Genomic DNA, 23,447 nt, shown 5'->3' with positions numbered 1-23,447 from the left:
TAACTATATCTTTATTGACTTGTGCATATTCCATTGTAATGATTTCCGAGTACTTTGTCATGAATGCATTATTATTATCTTTCTCCCATGCTTAAAAAAAGTATATTTATACATATTTATAGAATATTTATATAGAACAAAGCTCTTCTCGACTGTAAATTACCACTTTCAATGAGATTTGCTTTCTTAAAGGGAAAGGAGACGGGGAGGCAAGTCCCACTCTAAAGATAAAATGTGCAATTCTTTATGTAAAGCAGTAAACATATGAATGTATTTAAGCACTTAGCACAAATCTGCAGAGACAACATAATGGCTGCAATGTTGGTGTTTAACAGGTGCATAATCAGTTAGGACTGCTTACCAGTCCTTAGCACTATTGACTGTTTACCAATGCCTGCAAAAAAGGCTCAATTTCCCACAATTTACAATCGCACAGTAGGTAAAGCAGGAAAAAAGCAGACAAATGACCCAATCCCATTTTCAAATGCATACTTTGTGAGAAATCTAAGATGCTGAAGCACATATCTTTAAAATATCTCTCTCACCCCCACCCCGCACTCTAAAAAGCAAAGCACATTCTGGTCCAGAGAGTTAAAAGTTTCCCAATGTTTTTGTATTGGCCCCTGTAATAAAGATGCAAATAGGCAGCAGAACCTGCTAGACGTAGATAGGCGTTTTGAGAAAACTACCACAGACTTATCCTGTTATCTCTTTGGTAGAAAGAAAACCCCAAATATTGTTTGCTGAGGGCATGCCTGCAAAGATGCCCTGCCAAGCCATATCATCACAGCAACTGGTACCAGCTTCTTGCTGGTTCAGTATTGCAGTTTGCACATATTTAAAGTCATCATGTAGAGCAGCTCTCTTGCCACAGCTGGGCAAGGAGGTGATCTACTAGAAGGCCGTTCGCAATTGATGGTGTTGGGCTCATAAATTCTACACCCCCCCATAGGTACTAAAGATACAGGTTTGCAATGTATAGCTGAATTTTGAATTTGCTTTAGTGGTGGGAATGGGGAAAAGGAAAGCAGCATACAGATGTGTACAGTACACACATTGAACAAGATTGCCACTGATCGCAGTGCTTTAAATATTCACTTTATGGTCATTGGGGGGGGTTTGGGGGGGGAGTGGGCATAATGGTACACTCAAGCCTAAATCGGCTCCAGTACATCTAAAAGCCAAACTACACATGAAGCATGTAATCAGCAGAAGAAAAATTACAAAATTGCTAGGTTGCCAGTGTGGGAACAAGGACATCTCCCTTCTCTAACCTCCACCCCTCACCATGCAGCCTTGGGGCAGATGTGAGCTTAATGTTGGTTTTCCTGCACTCAACTATTTAGCAAAGAGAAACAAGCACAGTTGCCAATTCTCTTGGCCCTACAAACCTTTTCAGCTTTCGAGATTAAGCAATACCTTTTCAAGTAGGTTAACTGTTAAAAAATAAATAATGGGATGCTTTTCTTGTCCAGGCCAAAGGGTCTACAGAAGTACCTCACTTTGTGTAAGAAGAAGCAGCATGTACTTTTTACACTTGGGATTATAAAGTTAGGGTTATGATGTTTAAAATGTCCAAATGCATTTTGAACCGATCTATCCTCGGCACTCTTTAACTTGTAAGTGGTTTTTAAACACGAAACGGGATCGATACCTTTAAACACTAAAGGCGTTTAAGGCCAACCGGTTGTCGTCAAAAGCAGTTGTGGCTAACCTCTTCTCAAATTTGCTAATCAACAATGCAGACAAGAAAATGAAATGCAAAACAAAACCAACATTTGCATCACTGAATTTTAAATAGGCATGAATTCAGCTGATGTTGCTCAGAAAAGTATTTTTGAGTTCCATCTACATGTCTGCCCATGTTGTGCTCACTGAATATTCCTGCGTTGTTTTCAAGAATGTCCACATGCCACACACAACATCCAAGGAGATTTGTAAAGAAAATTGCAGCCCAGACATAGAGCATTGTAGTAGACCTGCAAACTCAATTTAAGACTCCGTAAGTGGGGAACCTGTGGCCTTTCATAGAATTGTAGTTGGAAGGGGAACCCCCCCCCCAAGGGTTATCTAGCCCAACGCCCTGCAATGCAGGAATCTCAGCTCAAGCATCCATGACAGATGGCCAATAGTCTGGGATAAGGCAGCTTGTAGTCCTAACATCTGGAGGGCCACAGGTTCCCCACCCTATCTTAGGATAGCTTTATAAATTGAGACAGACATTCAAGAAGAAACAACAGTTACCACTGCTAAGATTAGGACACCATCCAGGGCAAAGATGCAACTTGCCCTTTTCTGTTCACAAACTGAAGAGATCATGTGAGGCCTAAGCTGTGTTGCCCTGTTCTGTTTCAGTAACTTATCCCTCACATCCACTGTAGGCAATTTAAAATCCTGGAGCACGGTTAACAGATAGAGATGCTGGGAAAATGGGGAAGCATCACACAATTAGCAGGCTTAGTTAACCTCAAAATGAGCGTTATTTTGAAAAAAGGTCCATGGAGAGAGCCCTGCTGCATTCCGTGGGACTTAATGTGAGGTAAGTGTGTAGAACTGCAGCATTAAATGCCTGTAAGATGCAGATACCATTAAGGTATAACATCCGTATGCTGCATCCATAGCAGTGACCCGAGGAGGAATGACTGCTGGGAGAAGAAATGCCACAGTGTGCCTGCAGGAGCACAACCAGCCCCCTTCATCTGCCCCGGCTGCAACAAAACATGTCTCGCCACAGTTGCTGTAACCTTCCAACAGTTCACCCCCAAAAATGCACTCCTACATCGTCTCCAGAGACAGATGGATGCCCATAAACACATCTGGAAAATATGTTCCACATTACCGTTTCTCCAAAGACACCAATGGGTAGCTAAAATGGTACCTTCTTACCCCTGCTGTTGCTTACTTGTCTGGGCACATTCTTTAATTTAAAAGGACACAAAAATTCACGACATTCTGAAAATGTCAATGTGGATCTTGGTCAGTGTTTGCATTTAAGACGTCGTTTCGTTAAAGCTGGGGAGAGAAATAACAGTACTTCAAAGGCATTGGTTCTAAATTAACAAAAGGGGGCAGGGGAAGTGAGTGAATTAACTGACTTGGCTGCCCAAAGCAATACCACACTCTTTTCTTAGCGAGCCTACACACCTGGCTGTGAGGTTGCTACTAGACAATGGAACAAATCCGGCATATTCCTCACACCACCCAAATGAGGTGGTCCCCCCCCCTTTTAGGCCAGCAAGTGGTCCAAGCAGCAACAGAAAGAATAAAGTTGAGCACCAAATGTATTATAAGTAAAAAACATAACCACCGTTTGTTGTAAGACAAGCCAGATATACTAGACAAGCTAAAATGCTGCAATGTAAATGGTTAAGGACACTTTATAAGCACAAAAATAGAAGAAATGAAACTCTGAACACTTTGAAAGTTACCAAAAAAACTGCCATCCGACAGCAGTGCTTTTAAAATGCACACAATGGTATATTATTGCTCAAGTAAACTATTCTAAAATAGGAAAAATGTGTCCAGGACACATTTGGGGAAGGGAAAACAAGCAGATTCAGCATCAGATGACATAGCACCATTCCTTTCTGCATTCAAGATCCTTCTAGGCCAAAAGCAAAAATGACTCTTAACTTTCTCCAGCTTTTTCTAGGGCGAAATGTTAAGCCTTCCAAATTACCCTACTTTAGATATCTTTCTACAAACAGAGCTCAGGCAGATGGCAGTCATTTTTTAAATGATAATAATAATAATAAAAAGGCAAACACCACCTCAGCCCCAGAAGCAACTAACTTCTGATTCCTAAGAAAGGCTTACGATGGGCTAATTTTTGAGGTTTGAAAGGTGGCAAGCCCTTTAAACACAAGTTCAGAGCAAATTATCACTGTCCTTCCCCTTACACACACACACTGCACTCATATGCAATTTAGTAATAGCCAATAATGAGAAAGTTTTACAATCTCTGTGTTGCATCGCACAGCAGATTCAATACTTGCTGCCTGGGCCTGCACATCACTTGAATGGTTTAAGTGGAACGAGCAATGCGCTGCTGGTACACTGGCTCAAAAGTGCACAGCACTAACTCGCCTTTGTTCAGCATGCTACCAACGAGACAAGCCAGAGGCCGCTTGCTGTTGCACGTGAAGCAATATTCATGGTGTGTTCCTCTCCCAACAAAAATCTAGCTGGTTAGCCAAGAAGGATCCTACCATCACATTTTTTGCTTCTCTCCTAACCATAAAGCTGGCTTGCGCACAACAGCAAACCAGCGTCTGGTCTGGTTCCTCGCTGGGCGTGCTAGCAAAAGGAAGAGCGAAGCACGGTCTCTCCAGCACACTGGTCCTTCCTGTTAAGCCATAATTGAGACTGGTGTAAACATAACGCATGAGCTGGGCCGCTGCTTCAGAACTTCCTCGCCTGGTAAAAGTTCTGATTAAATTCCAAAATGCACAACTTGACCTTAGGACAGCGCAGGTTCCTAGGATGAAGAGGTCGACTCGGCTAGAGCATCGCAGGTGACAGGAGCCAAGACTTGGCTCTCATGCCATCACCAAATAAGGTGAAAGGCAATTGCACCATGATCACCCTTTTGCTTTGTGCATTAACAAGCCATTCTGCCCCCCCCCCGCCCACCTGCGTGTGAAGAAGCATTTCAACCACTTAAGCAATGCTTGCCCGCCAAGCTGTTGTGGAAATGGGGGTCATATTTGCATGTGTCCCTCTTCAGCCATGCAGAATGTGTATCGGGGTGTGTGTGTGTCCAGTTGGGTGAGAAACCCCATTTTCTCCACACTCCCGGGTTTGCAAGTGCACTTGGCTGAACACGCTCGCAGCAGTCCTGCCCGTAGCCAAGAACCTCGTGCCATCCAGCATCTGAGGTGCAGCCAACTCCTCTCCACAGATACACGTTTTGAACGTTGGGAGAGGGCTCGCGTTGAGCGTTAATCTTTAAGAAAGAGATGCAGGTGCGCTTGGGTCGTACGCAAGATGGCATCTTGGCAACCTGCTGAGTAGCACCGGAGCAAAGAGCTCGCGAACTTAGCCGAATTGGTGGTCACACGACAGCTGGCACACCCAGAATGATTCTGAACTGAGCTTGCAGATGGCACCATTTCTGCTTAAATGCCAAACAGATCTCTAAATAAAAATGAGTAACATGAATTAGAAGAGTGTGTATTTATTCTAATTAAAAGCATGATCCCTTCAGAGAAAATCCCACTTGATTCATTGCAAGTTACTCCCTGGTAAGTGTGAACAGGACTGCAGCCTTGGAGCCGGATTCTACATCTATTTAGTCACAAATACGTCTCCGCCGTGTTCCATGGGGCTTACACCTAAGTGCACAAAGGTGTAATAAAGGGCAGTGTCTTCTTAAGCGTTTTGATTAAATAAATCCTTTCCTTTCCCCTTAACAGTTCCAGAAGGGAATGTCTGTATTTTGAAGTCCAAATATATTTAACTCCAGGCCCACAATACAACACATCCCCTTTCCTATGTATGGATTTAATCTCAGTAGTATTACAACCAGAATGTTTTGGTAGATTGTTTCGGAGTTTTCAATCAACTGACAATGTACGAACGCCGATAGAATCTGTCAGTACCCTATACCCGTCACCAACTGGGAAAAAAAGTTTTTTTTCTGATTAAAGTGCCTCCTATTATCTTCATTTGTAAAAGGACTTTTCTTTTAAGATGCGCCATCCAATTTCCGGTAATATACGTATCGGTTGACTGAAACAAATAAATACAGATGTACAAAAACATTCTGGTTAGCCTCTATCATTGCAACAAAATACTTCACAATATATTATATACCTACATTTATAATACATGCACCAACATGTCTCACGTGACAGACAACAGACGTTTTCCTGAACTGCAGGAAAAAGAAGTGTTTCAAAGATTTTGGTCCAATCCGTAAGAAGGATCTCAAAAGAGTTAGCCCGCCCCTTGCCCCAATAAACCAACTGCAAACAGAAATCTTTTGGACTGATTGTGAACCGAAATCGGCGCCCATAGCTTCTGTTAGCATGTGTGTGCGTGTGTGTATATATATATATATATATATATATATATATATATATATAAACACACACACAGCTATTAAGACAAGGAGCTTCGCAAGTGTATCAGACATGTCATTTGTAGAGTTCACTGGCAGCCACTTACTATCACCAGTCTCGAGAGAGTTTGGTGTTTTGATCCCTCTTGGGAGGCGCCGGTGGTGGACCCCTCCGTAACGTTGCATAGCCAGATATGTGGCTGCCTCCAAAATTGCTGCTCTTCTGTTTCTCTGTGAGAAGTTCCGGCGGAGGCGGGGGCAAAGCCATGTCATCCATGGTGGCCGTCGGCTCTGCCCTGGATATCCGGGCGGAGGAGAGGGAGCCGTGCCGCGTGATGGACTTGCGCTGCAGAGTCCTGTTCAGGTCGGCCAGGAACCCGGGCTGAACGCTAAGGCCAGACTTAGGTGAGGTGGGCACTTGCGGAGCCGCAGCCACTTGCGGAGCCGCGGCCACCTGCAGAGCCATGGCAGCCTGCGCTTCCGCCATTTCCGCCTGCGTGAGCCGGGTGCTGTCGTTGCGCTTGGGGCGGGTGGGAGGAGGAGCTTTCTTCCCCGACTGCTTGGACCACGGGGGCTGGGGCTGAGGGTTGACGACGGCCACTTTGGGAGAGATGTTGCCTGAAAACACGGCGGGAATCTCTATGGGTGGCAGGGGGAGATCAATTTCAGGCGGTGGAGGGGGGAAGTCTGAATCCGATGGAGGGGAAGGAAACTCTTCCACAGTACCCTTCCCAGGCGCTCCTGTGGCAGGTGCCTTTGCGGAAATTCCCGCTTGCTGAAGTACGATAGGCAGATTGAGCTTTCCTGGCTTTGGCGGAGCTGCAGGGGGAAGCGGAGTCTCCTTCACAGGAGATCCCAAAGGCTCTGGTGGAGGTGCAAATTTGCTGACCAGGCTATCCACGGACGGTCTCTTTGATTCGTGGTACTCTGCTGAGCTGTTGGATTTTATGCTGGAGTTCCGCTGGGGAGTCGGTGGCGGCTTCTTTCCTCCCGGGCTGGACGTCTTAGTAGACTTCTTCACCGGGGAACCCCCTGCCATGTCTGGTGTAGGAGACACCACTGCTGGAGCAGGGGAGGGCGGAGGAGGAAAGGCTAGGGTACTTTCAGGTGGCGGCGGAGGAAATTCGGGAGACGGGACGGCGGTGGGCTGCCATTTTGGCTTGGCTTTGACTGCCGGAGGAGACTGCGGCGGCATGTTCAGTGGGGTAGGCTTTAAAGGCTGAGACTCTGAAGCCGGCATGGGAGGCGGAGGGAAGTGGCTGGCTATTTGCTTTACCACCGACGGCACGGGGGACTGCGGCGAGGGGGGAAGTTTGCTGGAGTAGCTCTGCTGCTTGGGCAAAGTGGGTGGGGGGAGAGGGCCTAGCGGGACAGGAGAGAGGGGGACTTGCGGAGTCGCGAAACCCGGCTGCTTCTTCATTGCTGAAGGAACCAGGGCCGGGGCAGGCGGTGTGGGTTGCGCCGCAACAGGCGAGGCGGCTTTTGAGCTGCTCTGTGTAGGCAGAGTCATGGCAGGTTTAGGAGGGGCTTGGGGAGGCGGCGGTGCAGGCATAGGCGGAGGAGGAGGAGGCGTGGCAGGGGCTGCAGCCGGCGCTGGAGGAATATTCTGATGAATCTGGTGGATTTTGAGAGGAGGGGGAGGAGGGGGTGGCGGCGTGAACTGTGGCACTGACGAGATGGAGGGCACAGGCTTCATGAGCTGTGCCATAGCTGAGCCGGGGGTAGGGGGAGGTGGCGGGGGCGGTGGTGGAGGGACCACACCATTAGGGGGCACTGGGATCTGGGGTTTTGCCGGTGGCAGGATTGGTGGGGGTTGCTGCATCATATGGGGGGGCTTGAAGAGAAGGCCTCCATGCTGAGAGGCATTCTGCAGCCTTGCTATCGTGCTGTACTTCACAAACACGGTGGCTGAGCCACCTCCTGATGACATGGACTGGCTGGGGAGGGGTGGCGGAGGAGGGGGTGGCGGGGGCGGAGGGGGTGGCGGAGGAGGGGGAGGGGGCGGAAGGGGAGGCGATGGCTGTGAAGCTGAATATAGGGGGGCCGCTTTGGCCTGCGGAGACAAAGCTGGTGGGACTGAAGTAAAGGGTCGACTTATTGAGTCCATTCTAGCCTAAAAGGGAAAACCAAAAAACCAAAAACAAAATAAAATTCAAACATACATGAAAAGAGAAACGATTGTGAAAGTGCCTGCTAAAAACTTAACTACTACGAATTACAAAAGGTTGAATAAAGTGTCATATAACTGAGTGAGAAGGTTGGGTTGGTACTACGTGCAGAGGCACCTGCACAAAGTTCGCAATTGCACTAGGGAAGACAAAATCTCCCATTGTTTTTTTAGAGCAGAATCCCTCACAACTGCCTAAGGTGGAAATATAATATGGCCAAATTTGATGGGAGGGGAATGCAAGTGACCAAGCACTGATAATCAATACACAGAGTGAAAACCATCACGTCTAACTATATCACAGTATAGGAAGGAAAGTCAAGGCATGCAGGGATTATTGCACTGGGGTGGGGAAGGAAGAGGTCAAACAGAAGGCACCAAGAGTTCTGGTCAAGTTATTCAGGCGATTTCCTTTGTGACATCTGTTAATAGGTAATGGACCACCAAATGAACAATCCTATATTTTATGACCATTTCTCCATATTATGTAATTATTAAAGGGAAGCGTTGTGAAACGATGGTTTCCTGCAATTTAGAGCTATGCATACCATTGCAAAAGAGTACTTATCTGAAATTCAGCAAGCTATAGAACTCTTTTAAGATTCTTCGTTCTGGGAAGAATTTCCCAGCAATCTATGCTAAACCAGAACCATGACAGATTATTAATTAATTGGGGTGGGTGGGGGGTGCATGACATTGTCACATTAGGGCACTAAAGGCTCAGGCACTTGTGGACTAATCAGTGTGTTTAAATATTAGATATCTCTTGGAAAAAAGTTAGTCTGCATGATTTTGGTTGCATCATTCACTCAGGTTAATAGGTCAAACAAGGCCCCTGACCTTAACTCTACCCCTGCTTAAGTCATCACTGCAGTGGAGCTCTGAGCTGTTCCGGGTTTTGCATTTGCCACATGAGACTGCGAGGCAACAGGAAAACAAAACAAAACATAGCATAAAACATAGGGGACCAAGCTGCGATATGAAGCAACTGTTACCATAATGGTATACTCCCAGAATGTATGAAGCTTGGCTGTTTCACATTTAATGGGAGAATTCTGGCTGCTTCCTTACGTAGGAATCATGGCTTGCAAGCAAGGCCAATGTTACGCAATGGCAAAATTCAAATCCTATCACGGTAATATAGTATTGTCTGTTGTATTATACTCACACTAATTTTGCTGGACTCTTCCAGTTGGGTACCCCGTTTCCAGGCCTCTGAGAAGATGGAGCTAACAATACTTTGAGAACGGACATGTCCTGTTTGGGTATCTGAAACTCCGCTATCTGATTGGTTAGAATGATTGGATTGAGATTCTGTGGAAAGAAGAGCAGAACACACATTGGGCATTGATGTGCAAAACCCACAAAAAACCCCACAGAAACTGAAGTTTATTTGTGTGAATCACTCTTACATGTATAATCTTCGACTCCATGTGTGAGCTGGAAGATACTCAATGGAATCGAACACTTTCTCTGTTCATTTAACAACTGAAAACAGTGCATAGGACCGAACGAAAAGCCTGTTTCATCTTGATGCTCTGGCAACAAGTCCCACAAACACTGTCTCAATGTAATTATTCTTTAGTTCACGGTCTTTACATTTTAAAAGGTGTATGTTTCTGAATTAAATGGTCGGTCTCATTTTCATGTCATCCAAGGGGTGGTTTTACAGTGAATCGAAACGTCTGAAAACATTTTATAGAAATGGAATGGTACTGAGGCTTACCTGGCAAACTAGATGAACTGGATCCAGACTTGATACTAGAACTGGAAAGGGATGTCCAGTCATATGCCGATTCTGTCCTTTTCAGGGCTTCTTGATAGTTTACGTACAATTGTTTCCCATACTGAACAAAACAGAACAGGGAATGTGACCACTCTGCATGATTCAAGTCCCAAGCTTATCAGCCCCATCCCTTTCATTTCTGACTTGTGGGCTTGCTCCTGACAAAACCTACACTATAAGATTAGCTGACATTTTGTTGGGTGCCTGCTGGAGTCTTGGTTTCTTATTACCAATCTGCACAGAAAGCTAAAAACAGCTGCTCGCCTGATGGAATAACAACTATCTGGAAAGTGCCATGGGTTGAAATTGGTAGTTCTAGCCAATAACTCTTCTAGCACACCGAGTTACAATTCTCCAGACGACTACAAAGCTTTGCATACGAGAGTATATTGAAAAATCAAGAAGGCACAGGTGCCACCCCAAGCACTAAGTTCCATATGGCATGGAATCTTAGGAAGAGGGTTACTTGTCAAAGGAGGCATAACAATGTTAAAGAGGCTGGAAACGCTTCAACGTGAAAGTAAATGGTCACAGAATGCAGACTGAGTGATACCCAACTAGGTCATACTCAAGAGTAGACCCGCTTAAGTACAGTGATTTCAAATCTAAGGGGGACTAAAGCTGGGCATCACCTATTAATTTGGACATACTTTTGATTTAATGTCTTATACCAGCCTGGAAATGCATATGCAGAGTAAATAAGAAATGGAGAACTTTAAATTGTTACAACAATCCATTTTTATATAATCATATACTTTGTTATATGCTAGTAACAATTTTAAAGAATATATTTAAATCTGATTTTTATAACCCCTGCCCTTAAAAAGTGTCTATGTTTGGACATTAGCAACACCATTCTGTGTTTATACTTTCCAACTCTTATGGTATGACAGCTCCTGGGAGAGGAGGAGAGAAGTAGAACATACCTTTGCGATACGGAGGCCATTTACCCACTGATGTAGGGTTCTGATATCATCGCAACACAAATATTTAATATACTGCGATTTCTTCTGAATCTGAGGGTGCTGCAAGATAAACATTTGGCACAATCAGGGTGAACTGAATTTTAAAATAAAAACCTTACGGCACCAGCAATAAGAATACTCCTAGGGAAGCCGAACAGTCACATTCAAAGATTTTGTAGTTGCGATAGCAAAAAGTGAGGAATACATCCTTTGAATGCTAGGGTTCATATTTCTTTACTGAAGCTGTTGACAGAAACTGCTGCAAAATATGATTAAGAACTTGTTGCCTTCTCTCATGGGCAAATGAAAACAGGATCTGTATATTCAAACTGATGGAGAGTGTGTCAAATCAACACTGGCTGATACAAAATATGCCTTTTTTTGCGTTTCATGGAGAAATGGGCAACACGCAGCACACAAAATACAAGAAGCATGCCAACAAGTACTCTGTGGCCTTTTCCCCTTCACCTTTTCATTTCTCATATTGACAAGCTACTATTCAACACTTACTTTAAGTACTAAACAATAGTCTGTAGGGGCTTTATACTTATTTCGATAGTCTTGGCCGTAGTAAACATTTACATGGTCCAGCTGAAGAAAGCATACAAGATCCCGAGAGACCTATAAAGAAACACATATGGTCATGAACGTAGAAACCCTCAAATCATTTCACCGTAACGCTTTCAAAGTTACCTCCTGTGTAACTTTCAGGTTAATGTAAACACAAGGAACTAATCTTAGTGGGCAACTAGAATAAAATAAATTAACCCAAGACAGGAATAAAAACATTAGTATTTCAAATTAGATTAAAATGCCAGTGTTTCCAAAGTAAAAAACAATGCCTTTGTGACGTACAGTGGTACCTCGGTTTATGAACACAATTGGTTCCGGAAGTCTGTTCATAAACTGAAGTGTTCATAAACTGAAGCGAACTTTCCCATTGAAAGTAATGGAAAGTGGATTAATCTGTTCCAGACAGTCCACGGAGTACTTAAACTGAAGCGTTCATAAACTGAAGCAAACTTTCCCATTGAAAGTAATGGAAAGTGGATTAATCCGTTCCAGACGGGTCCGCGGAGTACTCAACCTGAAGCGTACTTAACCCGAAGCATGGGTGTAATTGGTTCCAGAAGTCTGTTCCAGATGGGTCTGCGGCGTTCATAAACTGAAAATTCGTAAACCGATGTGTTCATAAACCGAGGTCCCACTGTACACTAAGTCACTATTGACAATTTTAAGCACATAAAAAAAAAATCAACTGTGATATGCTAATGGAACCAAACAGGAAATTAAGAAAAGCATGAGTGTTAAAATATTACCAGAAAGGGCACATAATTTTTTGTGTGATTAAGATGAAATAGATATTTTCATCATTTTTGGGAGCGTTTTCATTCAAAAACTGAGTCCACCATGGGGATCGGTAAAAGATGGGGCTTGGTTAACCAAGTATCTTCCGACAGAGATTGAAATAGATTCAGTTATCAGTGCTAGGTACTTATTCCTTCTTTGGGAAGAGGAAGAGTTGGGAATTATGGGTAAGACTCATCTAACCGACTCCATCAGTGGAAGCCCCCTATGCAAGGGCGTCCGCATGTGCAATGGGGCTTTCCCCCTTTCCTCCCCATGAAAGCGGCTTGGGAGAGTGGGGTAGAACCCTCAGAACAGTGTGGGAGAGGAAGAGAAGGGGGATCATTTTATCTAGCAGGCTGCAAACTTGAGCCGATGGGAGTGACGAACTGGGATGTCGGGGTTCTGACAAGATGAGAGTGGCACAAGTCTTAAAACAGTTTTAGAAACAGAAGATTCACCTTCGCCTTTCCTTTGGGAACATAGTAGATTCCAGAAGCACGCAGAAGAAAGTAACGCTTCTTCCAAGATTTTTTGCCATCATCCTTCAGCCACAATACACCCTCAATTTCTGGCACCGTTACCGAGCTTCCGCAAAAACACTCCTGGAATAGAAAGTTAACATAGATTTGAAGAGAATATTCTGCAGTCACAGGGATATTTCTTCCAACACACATTAGCTAACCTTGAATCTTCAGACTTTTTGTCCTTTACAGTAAATTAGTCCAGTTATTTCAGCTCTATCCTGGCCCTCTTTACCGGCCTGACCAATGGATTTAGATTATGAGCTCTGTAGGCGGGACTTAGGATTCCTTCACCATTCTTGCATAGCAATAAATGAATAGTGGCAGTAGCAAAACAGCCACCACATCAATAATGTGGAAAGTCTCACCTCCAGTAGTACTTCCTTGTTCCTGTCTGCCATTTCAGAGGTTTCTCTTTTCCCTAGAAGATAATTCTGTAAAAGAGGGATTGAGACTTCAGCTGAAGCACTTAGAATTCAGAAATGTAACCATCATGCTGATAAGGGTGTCGTTTCTGAGAATAACTTATCCAGGTTTCGACAAAAAAAAACCCTATAAACCAGAGAAGTTTTTTTGCTTTTGTTTTAAGTACTTACACTCTCTTCTGGATTTGATCCAGATAACTGAATCTACATGAGCTTGCCAAATACCTGACCCAATCGGGACTCAGCTAAATATACATTTCTATAAAACCAAACTTTTACTCCCTTGGAATCTTTGTGCAAGGTATCTATGAAGCCTTTGATTGAAGTAATTAGGATGGGATTGGGCATCAAAGTTGTTGGAATATTGGGGCGGGCGGAATCTATGGAATATTTATGACTATCAAGATGAGCAATTTGGATTCAAAAACAAGAGATGTCTCTTGTTTATCCTGTTTATCTTGCCACAGAAACACTAGGAAGAAGGCTGAAGCAGAACCGGTCCATGGAATCAACATCATGAAGGAACAAATTCTTTTTGTGTGGGGATGCAGATGATGTCCAGACCTTTTGAAACACATCTCAAACTCAGAAAGGAGTCAGTTGTTTTTTTTAAAAAAAGGTGGCTGGGCTTCAAATCAACTTTACTAAATCTGAAGTCATGTTTTTTAACATTCCACCCCATGTAAGCTTCAAGGAGATTTATCTGATATACTGTTAATCCCTACACGTTACCATAATTTTCACCACTTGCATTCAAGTATCTATAAATGTAAGCAAAGTTACTTTTATGGCAAACCATGAAAAAGGATGGGAAAACTTGGTAGCATTTGAGAAAAAATGCCCTTCCTTAAACAACTCTTGTTTATTTCAAATGCTCCTTACAACAGATAAAGAAATGGCAAAAAAAGGAAACCAGTTTGCATTTGGATCAAGAATACCCCAAATTTTGAAGGCTCTCATAAACAAGCCAGCAAGTGAAGAGGGCTGGGGAATGTCCAATAGCTCTCTCTATTGTAAGACTAAACATAAAAGTCACATGGTTCCCATTGTGGCTGAGGACAGACAATGGGTAAAATTGGAGTCTGGGGAGACTGCCAGGGCTCTGCTTTTTGTTCACTCATTTTACAAACATAAATTTCAATCCTTGGAGTGGTTAAATAAGAGATCTACAAAAGTAATGCTTAAAGTTCCGTCAAAGAGAACTGTTGTTTTAGTCCCAGAGATCCCACCCAATGATTCCAGTGGTGTATCACCCTATCTTTTTCAACATACATAGACTCTGGTGCTCCAAGAATTTATAAATGGTCCGTGTCTTTTACAAGAAAGGTGCTGCAAAAGTCACACCATTTTCATGGCTTACTTGGGGGCAGATTTGAAACTTCTTGGTGAAACCAAATGTTAGACAATGTGCAATAATAAACTTGTCCAGATTTGAAAGATTGTTTTTTAAAGAGTTTTTTAATTTTTATTTTAAATAATACCAAAGAAAACAAAGAAATAGGAAACAAAAAAGAAATATAAATAAACCAATATATAATATTACATAGATAACACCCACCACCCACCCTTTACTCTCCTCCACCACGTCCTGATTTCTATTATATATTATATTAAATATTAACATTGCATTCCTTATCTAAATTATCTTTCATGTCTCCTTCCAAACTTCATTCTTCTTTTAAACTCTACAATCTTAATCTATGCGTATCAACATATTCTTTTGTGCACAGTGTTTTTCTATATATTCTTCAAAGCATTTCCATTCTGATCTTAGCGTTTGGTTTGACTGTTACCTTATAGCTGCTGTTAATTTTGCCAATTGTATATACCATATTTTCCGCTCCATAAGACGCACCTGACCAAAAGACGCACCAAATTTTTTTAGAGGAGGAGAGTGGGAAAGCCCTGGTTTTTTTTGGGATCAGCTCAAAGTTGTGCAGCTTCTTTTGCAAATGGGAAACCCCTGTTTTGGGGGGATGAGCTCACAGTTGTACAGCTTTTGTGCAAAGGGGGAAAGCTTTTTTTAGCATCAGCTCAAAGTTGTACAGCTTGTTTTGCAAACGGGAAAAGCCCCATTTTTGGGTGGATCAGCTCAGTTGTGCAGCTTTTTTGCAAAGGGGGAAAGCTCCATTTTTTTGAGCATCAGCTCAAAGTTGTGCAGCTTCTTTTGCAAATGGGAAAAGCCCCGTTTTGGTGGGGATCAGCTCACAGTCCTGCAGCTTTTTTGCAAAGGGGGAAAGCTCCATTTTTGAGGATCAGCTCAAAGTTGCTGAGCTTACCTTGCAAAGGGAAAAAAACCCTGTTTTTATGGGGTTCAACTCACAGTTCTGCATTTTCTTTAGGAAAGGAAAGGGAGCCAGTTCACAGTTGCCAGACAGATAATTTAATCAGCCAGTCACATGTCGCTGCAGCCTCCATCTGCAGAACATTCAACAATGGAGGCCTGGACAAGGGGGCAGGGCCTGGAAGGGAGCTAGCCTCCCTTATCTCCCTCCCCAATCTCTTGCAATCGGCTGCTGAGCGGGTTCCTTTCAACTCCCTCTTTCCCTCTTGTTAGCCTTTAGCTCTTCCTAAAAAAAAAAAAAAAGCACTATCTGCTTTTCGCCCCTGGGCAATCCGGCTCCGGGGACCATGAATTCATTCCATAAGACGCACAGACATTTCCTCTTGCTTTTTAGGAGGAAAAAAGTGTGTCTTATGGAGCGAAAAATACGGTAATAACTCATTTTACATATCCAATCCTCTTTGGAGGGAATTATTTCACTTTTCCATTTACTGGCTAGTACTGTTCTGGCAGCTGCTGTAGCGTATTAAAAAAATTACTTTCTTTTTTTGTAGGATATCTTTCCCCAATAGTCCCAATAGGTATGCCTCGGGTTTCTTTTCTATAGGGCTCCTAAGCATATTTTTGTTTCTTCATGTATAGTATCCAAAAAACTTTTTACCCTTTTGCAGCTCCAGATTTGAAAGATTGTTAACTGATTATACCTCAAGCTCAAAGGGTCGTGTTTCAAATATTTACAGATCACTATTAAATACTGAAAAGTTCAGGGGGGCTAGACAAATCTGGGAACGTGATTTGGTTATCCAAACAGATGAAGCATACTGGACTCTGGTCTTAGGGTATATGTGCCAACATCAGAGGGTTGTATTTAAAGATTAAAAACACCTCATAAAATATCCTTGAGTGATCCCGGAATGCCCCACTTTGTTGGAGAGGATGCCATCTTATTGGATCATATATGCACATGTGGTAGGGGGGTGTGGTAGGGGCAAAGTTTACAAGAACTAGTATTAAGAGAAAATTGATTAATCACAAAACAATCACTGCCGCCCTCTACACAACTGGCTCTGCTAAACATAGGGTTATTAGAGCCAGACACTGGAAGAACTTCTATGTTGCTACATTGGGATTTTGGTATCAAAAGGTCTAGCAAGTAACACTATTGAACAAAAACTTAAGAAGAAAAAAATAAAGACTCAAGGTAAACAAGATACCTTTGTTGGAATATTGTGGGAATTTATTGACTATATACCAATAGAAGAAACACAGGAAGGGCACCTCCCCAGAATATGGTCATTTGTGGACTACTTAGTGAAGTAGACGCCCCCCCCCTTTCATACTTAAAAATGAATGTAACAGCCACATGACTGAGAAATGTATTTGCATAGGTTTATTCTGTGTATGTATTTCAGTTAAACTTTATTAAAGATATTTCCTCTATTGTGTGTATAATTTGTGTTTCATATATTAAAATATAGTGTCAGAAAGGTGCTCAGATGCAGAAAAATAGCAATATACTCACCTGGGGATTTTTGAAAAGTGCATATTTTTCTATACGTTCTACAAACATAAGTTTATTTTGACTGTCTCTTGTCCAGTTGAGGAGGTTTTCTACCAAGTTTTCATGGTCTTCAAAAATTCTCTCTGCATAATAAACAAATCACATAATAAATATTCTAAGCTATAAACAGCAATGGTCTGCTGACTCATGACAAAAAGCAGTAATGAGATGGTAAAATATATCTGATATATATGTGTCACCTTTAGCCAGGAATCCTGCTTATCAGGACATGCAAATGTGGGCAATATAAACAAACAATGATTGTGATACTATTTTATTTAAGCCAACAAGACTCCTGAAGTGGATTACTGAAATTGGTAGTAAGACAGTCCCTGCCCTCGGGTTTATAATCCAAAAATGGGGCTTATAGACTTAGAAAGAGCAATGGAACTGGGTTTGTTTACTTGACTTTTTGTCACAGTATTTTCTACATGCAATTATGAGGAATAGCCACATTAAGCACATCCAGTAATTCCATAGGTTTGTAATAAGAGATCACAAAAAGTACAATGTCAGGCCCTTCACTAAAAGTCTTAGATCCCTGAGATGTTGTAACACATAGTTTGGAAACTGAAAACTCAAATACCTGAGATAATGAATAGAGCAAGTTAGCAAAGAGTTCTAAAACAGGACCACATATTGGTAAAATTCTGCATCCGCTCGGAGCAAGACACAGGATGAAGCTGTATTTCAAGCTTTACTAACCCATTTGTAATTCTGAGATGGTTTCTACCAAAGACCAGTCTAAGCTAAAACCACAGTGAGACTTGTCCATCAAGTTGTCCAGCACTTGTCTTACTGTCTGTCGTTCATCTACCATCATTGTTTTGGAGCTGTCATCTGACATGTGGACTCTAATTACAAGCTGTATGTAGACAGAAGGGAGATGGAGTTAAACCAGCCAGCCAGAAGTTGAAAACATAAAAGTAAATGCTAACATGTTCATGCTGACGTTTTTCTAATTAATCCTATGTTGTTATCAATTAGCTTTAAAAGGCTATAAAATGGCAATCTGAATTAACCTTGCAACTAGCCAACATTTTTGGCTTAGTAAGTTGCTATTCTGTGAATAACTCCCAATTCTCCTGTTGATTTCAGTGGAATTCAAGAGCAAGTTAAGTAACTGCAAACTAACAAAGGCGCCAAGTCAAAAATTCATGAAATTACATGCATTTCATTACTGTTATCTCTCAGTAAAACAAAATAAGCTAGCTTGCTCCTATTTAGTTTTCATATTGTAAACATACTACCACGGTACTTGATTGCAAAATGTGTTAAAATTTAAGAAATCTTTAGGGACTCCCCTTTTAACTACTCTATTCAGAATTTGAGAACTAATCAACTAGGATGTGATACAAATGCAAACTGCAATACAACCACAGGGGAAAATATTTATGTCATATGTATGCATTCCTCAACAGGGAACAAATATTTCAAAACAGACCTCTACAATATATCAAGACTGACTTTGGATAATGCAAGAACTATAGTTTACCTTTTTAACTTGTGCTTCTTTAATCTTCTCTAAAGCAACCCTGATCTTTTCAGCCTTTAGCTTAGCAGCCTGTTCCTCCTGCAGGAGAAGAAAAGTTTATTTAACCAACACTAGGCAAAGCCAACCTAGCAGTTCGAAAGCACGTCAAAATGCAAGTAGATAAATAGGAACCGCTACAGCGGGAAGGTAAACGGTGTTTCCATGTGCTGCTCTGGTTTGCCAGAAGCGGCTTTGTCATGCTGGCCACATGACCTGGAAGCTATACGCCGGCTCCCTCGGCCAATAATGCGAGATGAGCGCGCAACCCCAGAGTCGGTCACGACTGGACCTAATGGTCAGGGGTCCCTTTACCTTTACCTTTAGGCAAAGCCTTAACCACTGAAAAACTTTTGAATACTGATTACCCAGAGGCAACAATCACTCAACTAAAACAGCATGATATCTTTTCTAGTATAGGCATAGGCAAACTCGGCCCTCTAGATGTTTTTGAGACTACAACTCCCATCATCCCTGACCATTGGTCCTGTTAGCTAGGGATGATGTGAGTTGTAGTCCCAAAACATCTGGAGGGCCGAGTTTGCCTATGCCTGCTCTAGTAGAACCACTTCTACTATTTGTCATTTCCTTTACTTAACTCACCATTTTTCTCATCTGGTATTTTCATTATTTTTTTATGCTTCTTATCCTATTCTTACTCTTGCTACACCCTCCAACAATACCCAGCTACAAGTTCTTTAATGGTTCTTCCATCCATATATAAAGAACATGGAATCCTACTAAGAGTTTTCTTGCTTCAAAATTACTTTTCTCAACTGTGAAAGATATCACCAAAAGAAATTCATCATTCCCTTCTTGAAAAAAGACATGCACCATTCCAGTTAGTTTCCTGACCTAAGCAGCTGCACCTTTTCCTACACAGTGGAATTTGTGCTGCACATTTCATCCTCCCGAAAAAGCTCTTCCGTATATGGATTTTCTCCTAGTCACATATACCTACTTTCAGGAGCATCATTTTCAGTCTATTCTACATAGAGCAGTGAAAAAGGCAACAGATGCTGACAGCAATGGCCTTGGTTCACCAGCATTATAACCATCTTCAATGAAAGTAACAAGTAAGATGATAACAGCAATAATAAATGAGCCCTGAAACGTTATCTGAATAGTCACTTAGGCAAGAAACAAAGAATGTTATTAAGCTGGTGTAAGGACCTTCCTTACATATCATGAAGATGGTTTCAAGAGACTTGAAAAGTAAAACTAGAGTGGAACTTTTGAAGTATAACTCTTGCGAGCATCTAAATGTTGTTGCCTTTTGGGGGGTGATGGAGTCATTTAAACACCCTGGAACAACTGTAGTCCTCCCTTAACTCACTTAAATACCCACGGTTTCACATTGGTTGTAGGATCATGTTTCATTTGGTCTCAAACTATATAGCTATTGGCCGTCCTATCTAGAACGTCAAACCCAGTTAGTTGGGCTCTTGCATGTGACAAGTTATAGCTTATAACCAGTAACTATTTCAAGAGACTGTTATGGTTAGATTAGACTGGCCTACTTCTGCATGTCTCCTTTTCTTTTGCCTACTAATAACACGAGCAAAAAGCCATTAGAAGGACCAGCTGCTTTACACAGAAAAAGACAAGGCTATAAATGGAAGCAAATATTGAAGGTTAACAACTTAATTATGAAAGGTTGGCAGTGTTGGCAAGACAGAGAAAGCTTATAAAAAGCTTATGCTTATTTTCCGATTTCCATTAAAAAGAGCCCCATAAGCCGCCTCTCAAAATATGTACTAAAACACACATGCTGCAAATGCAAAGCTTGCTGAGAGAAGGGACTTCTTGGAAAGTTCAGCCCTGGAGCCTTAAATTGAAATAGAGAGAGGCTCAAATTCTATGCTGTGTGCCATGAGGCACACAAAACTTGAAATGAGGTGGACTAGGCAGCAACTTTTTCTTAGCAAATAAGAATTATAGCCCATTGTATGATTTGCAGCATATGTAGAAATGTATGCACACTTGACCTGCACAAGCAGACCAAACTGTGCTTTCAAAAAGGCAGTTACACGCCTGCTAAATGATTTGAGGAGCCCAGCTGACAGCTGGGAAAAGTGTCAAATGAGGAGCACTCCATCTTGAAGGGTCAAGTCTTAGAAGTTCATTCAATGAGTAATATTTTTTTTAAACGGTTGCAATAAAAGAAAACCAAGCCTTCTATCTTGAGACAATTTACTGAATCTTATAATGAGTTGCTACACGAAAAGTTAACACGGCATTTAGCAATCAGCAAGCCATGCCACACACAAAAACTGCCTCCCAACTGGTTTACAGCACTGAGCGCAACCCACAGGTCAGAGAACGGCAACCACCTTAAAAACAAATCGACAGTGGGTGGCAAATAACAGGGCTGGTGGGCTCTGCAGTTATTTGAGAAAGAGAAGATACAAAAATTGGTGCAATCACTCCTCTTTTGGGACCCACATGCTGGCATGACTTCTGACTTTTTGCCTAAAATAAATCTCCACGTCAATTAACATGGTGGGTAGGGTGAAAGCAGGTCACATGCTGAACCACCTCTTAAATCTGGGTAAATTCCATTTTTTTCATTCTGCACCTCAGATGATCTTTGGGGGAAATTATACTGTCAACTTTTTGAAGACATAAATTTCTTTAAAATTGTTGTATTTTTTAAAAATTCTATTTTATTGTTTTTAGAAGTTTTTAACTGTTTCAAATTATGCTTTATTTTATTTTAAAGTGTATTAAATTAATACAATTAATTTAGGCCCTCCCTGGGCTCCTTGTGAAGGAAGGGTGGGATCCAGTTTTAATATAAATCAATAAACTTGCTTTGTGCTTACTAGGGCCAGTGAAATGTATTTCACAGTTTAGAAAGATGGAAAGTGTGAAGAAGGTAGAAGTCCAACCAAACTGTAAGCGTTATCACTAACAAGTGTGCAGGCCAAATAGCACACCCACCCCAGTCAGATCAGGGCCACCTCAAAGCCTCCAGTTGCTCTGTGGCTTGCATACTTTTCTGTCCCTTTTAGCTCTATGTTTTTCTATATATGAGTGTTCACCTAGCTTTTCAAGAAGCGAGGCTGTCCAAGTCAGTAGAGTGCTGAAGATCTCTGTTTTTGTTTTTTGTTTTTAATTAAAATGTTAAAGCACAGCAGTGGAAGAATTTTTAAAAAGTTAAAAACTTTTTAAGGTTTGAATTGTACATTGCTCTGCCCCAAGAAAAAACAATAACCCAGAAATCTTCAGAACTCTGCTGGCAGTTTTAGATTCCCCCTTAACAGTAAACAGAAAACAGGGGCTTCATTTCATCATTTCAGAGTGGCTTGGAACTTGCATGACAGATTGAAGTGGAGAGACCACAGAGCAATTCAAACACATTGGATTTTTTTATTTAAAAAATTGCAGATATACATGAAAGCCAAAGAATGGGGTCCATGCACACCCCTACTAAAAAGCACCCTGTTTTGCAGTATCCTCCCCTAAGCGAAGAAAAAACTCCCAACTCCAGAATTGTGCTTGCAGTTTAGTAAACCAAAACTTACTAAAGATGCCAAAATATGTCAAAAGGTCTCTTTTATCCTCTGGCCAAGTTATTTCTTAGGCACTGAGATGCAAGAATGAACAATGTAAATATATGTCTAATTACTACTTATGCGGGGATAAGTTCCAAGTTCTCTTATTAGCATGGCTTGTGCTAAACAGTGCCAAAACCAAAGCAACTATGAAATCTGTTTCATGGATCTAAATGGAATTGAGCCTCGTTTCTCATTTACAAAAACTGTTTGTGAAGCTTAAGGGAGGTTCACAAACAGTCTGTGATTGTAAGACGGGGTAGCCCAGAGTGCCCCTCATGTGTTGCTGGATCCCAACTCAATCCAAGCCAATACTCAGAGATGATGCAGTCCAACACCTGGAGGGAACCTGGTTGACTAATATGGTCCAGGGAACCAGCACTTAAAAATAAAATTAAATTAAAACTTCTACAGTCATACCTCGTGTTGCGTCCACTGCGGGTTGTACTCTTTCGTGTTGTGAACACAGCGGACCCGGAAGTGTTTACTTCCGGGTTCCGCAGTGCGTGCATGTGCGGAAGCGTTCTGCACGCTTCGCGCATGCGCAGAAGCGCTCTATCGCGCATGCGCGAAACCTCCGCTCGGGTTGTGGACTTTTCATAGTGAAAACGGCACCCCGGAACAGATTGGGTCCGCAACCCGAGGTACCACTGTACTGGCCTAGCAGAAGCCCCTTGGTGTAACACTATGCCAAAGCTTTCCAAACTTTGCATGTTGATGATACACTTTTTAAGACATGCATCATTTCATGACACGTGTGACAAACCGACACAGTGCAGCTGACACATTGACATGTCATGACACACAGCTTAGAAAGCTCTGCTTTACGCCATTCTTTGGATACTGCCCATTAACTATAAATGGCTGATAATTCAAAAGACCTGATATCCAATACAAAGCTATTAATTCTACAATGGACTGTTATTCTGCTGCTCCAAAGTTTCCTCTTAGATGATACTACACAGTATTTTCTCTTGAAACAGATCCAACTCTTTGGGGCACATGGATACAAGTAGCCAGTTAGGACTTTTTTTTTACCAACTCAGAAAACACAGGACATAAAACTCCATCACTAGAAGGTAATGTTTTTTTTAAAAAAAATAATAGTTCAATTTACAACATTGTTAAAATAGATGCCATAAATAATTGCTTCTAGGCATATATTCAAAAGAGAAAATGCTTCTCAAACATAGGAGGTTTCCACAGCAAACTAGCAGCTTAGTGAATCCACACTTTCAT

The 23,447-nt window shown here is 42.0% G+C and overlaps 1 protein-coding gene across 4 annotated transcripts in view; it reads right to left on the bottom strand.

Annotated features, from left to right (window-relative positions):
• Window positions 1-3,741: 3,741 nt before the first annotated feature.
• RAPH1 (Ras association (RalGDS/AF-6) and pleckstrin homology domains 1) overlaps window positions 3,742-23,447 on the bottom strand; it is a 76,334-nt gene continuing 56,628 nt past the window's right edge. For all 4 annotated transcript variants that reach the window (XM_060281913.2, XM_060281918.2, XM_060281920.2 and 1 more), the window contains 10 exons: window positions 18,616-18,693; window positions 17,826-17,985; window positions 17,082-17,203; window positions 13,219-13,284; window positions 12,788-12,931; window positions 11,490-11,600; window positions 10,941-11,039; window positions 9,955-10,075; window positions 9,397-9,542; window positions 3,742-8,174 (listed from right to left, as the gene is read on the bottom strand). In XM_060281913.2, coding sequence (XP_060137896.1) covers window positions 6,171-8,174; window positions 9,397-9,542; window positions 9,955-10,075; window positions 10,941-11,039; window positions 11,490-11,600; window positions 12,788-12,931; window positions 13,219-13,284; window positions 17,082-17,203; window positions 17,826-17,985; window positions 18,616-18,693 — 3,051 coding nt within the window. In that variant the 3' untranslated portion in view covers window positions 3,742-6,170. The remainder of the gene's footprint in view (window positions 8,175-9,396; window positions 9,543-9,954; window positions 10,076-10,940; window positions 11,040-11,489; window positions 11,601-12,787; window positions 12,932-13,218; window positions 13,285-17,081; window positions 17,204-17,825; window positions 17,986-18,615; window positions 18,694-23,447) is intronic.

Source organism: Zootoca vivipara, chromosome 1 (genome assembly GCF_965207765.1).
Source record: "Zootoca vivipara chromosome 1, rZooViv2.hap1.1, whole genome shotgun sequence".
Classification (NCBI taxonomy): domain Eukaryota; kingdom Metazoa; phylum Chordata; class Lepidosauria; order Squamata; family Lacertidae; genus Zootoca; species Zootoca vivipara.
This window is presented reverse-complemented; position numbering and strand designations above follow the sequence as displayed.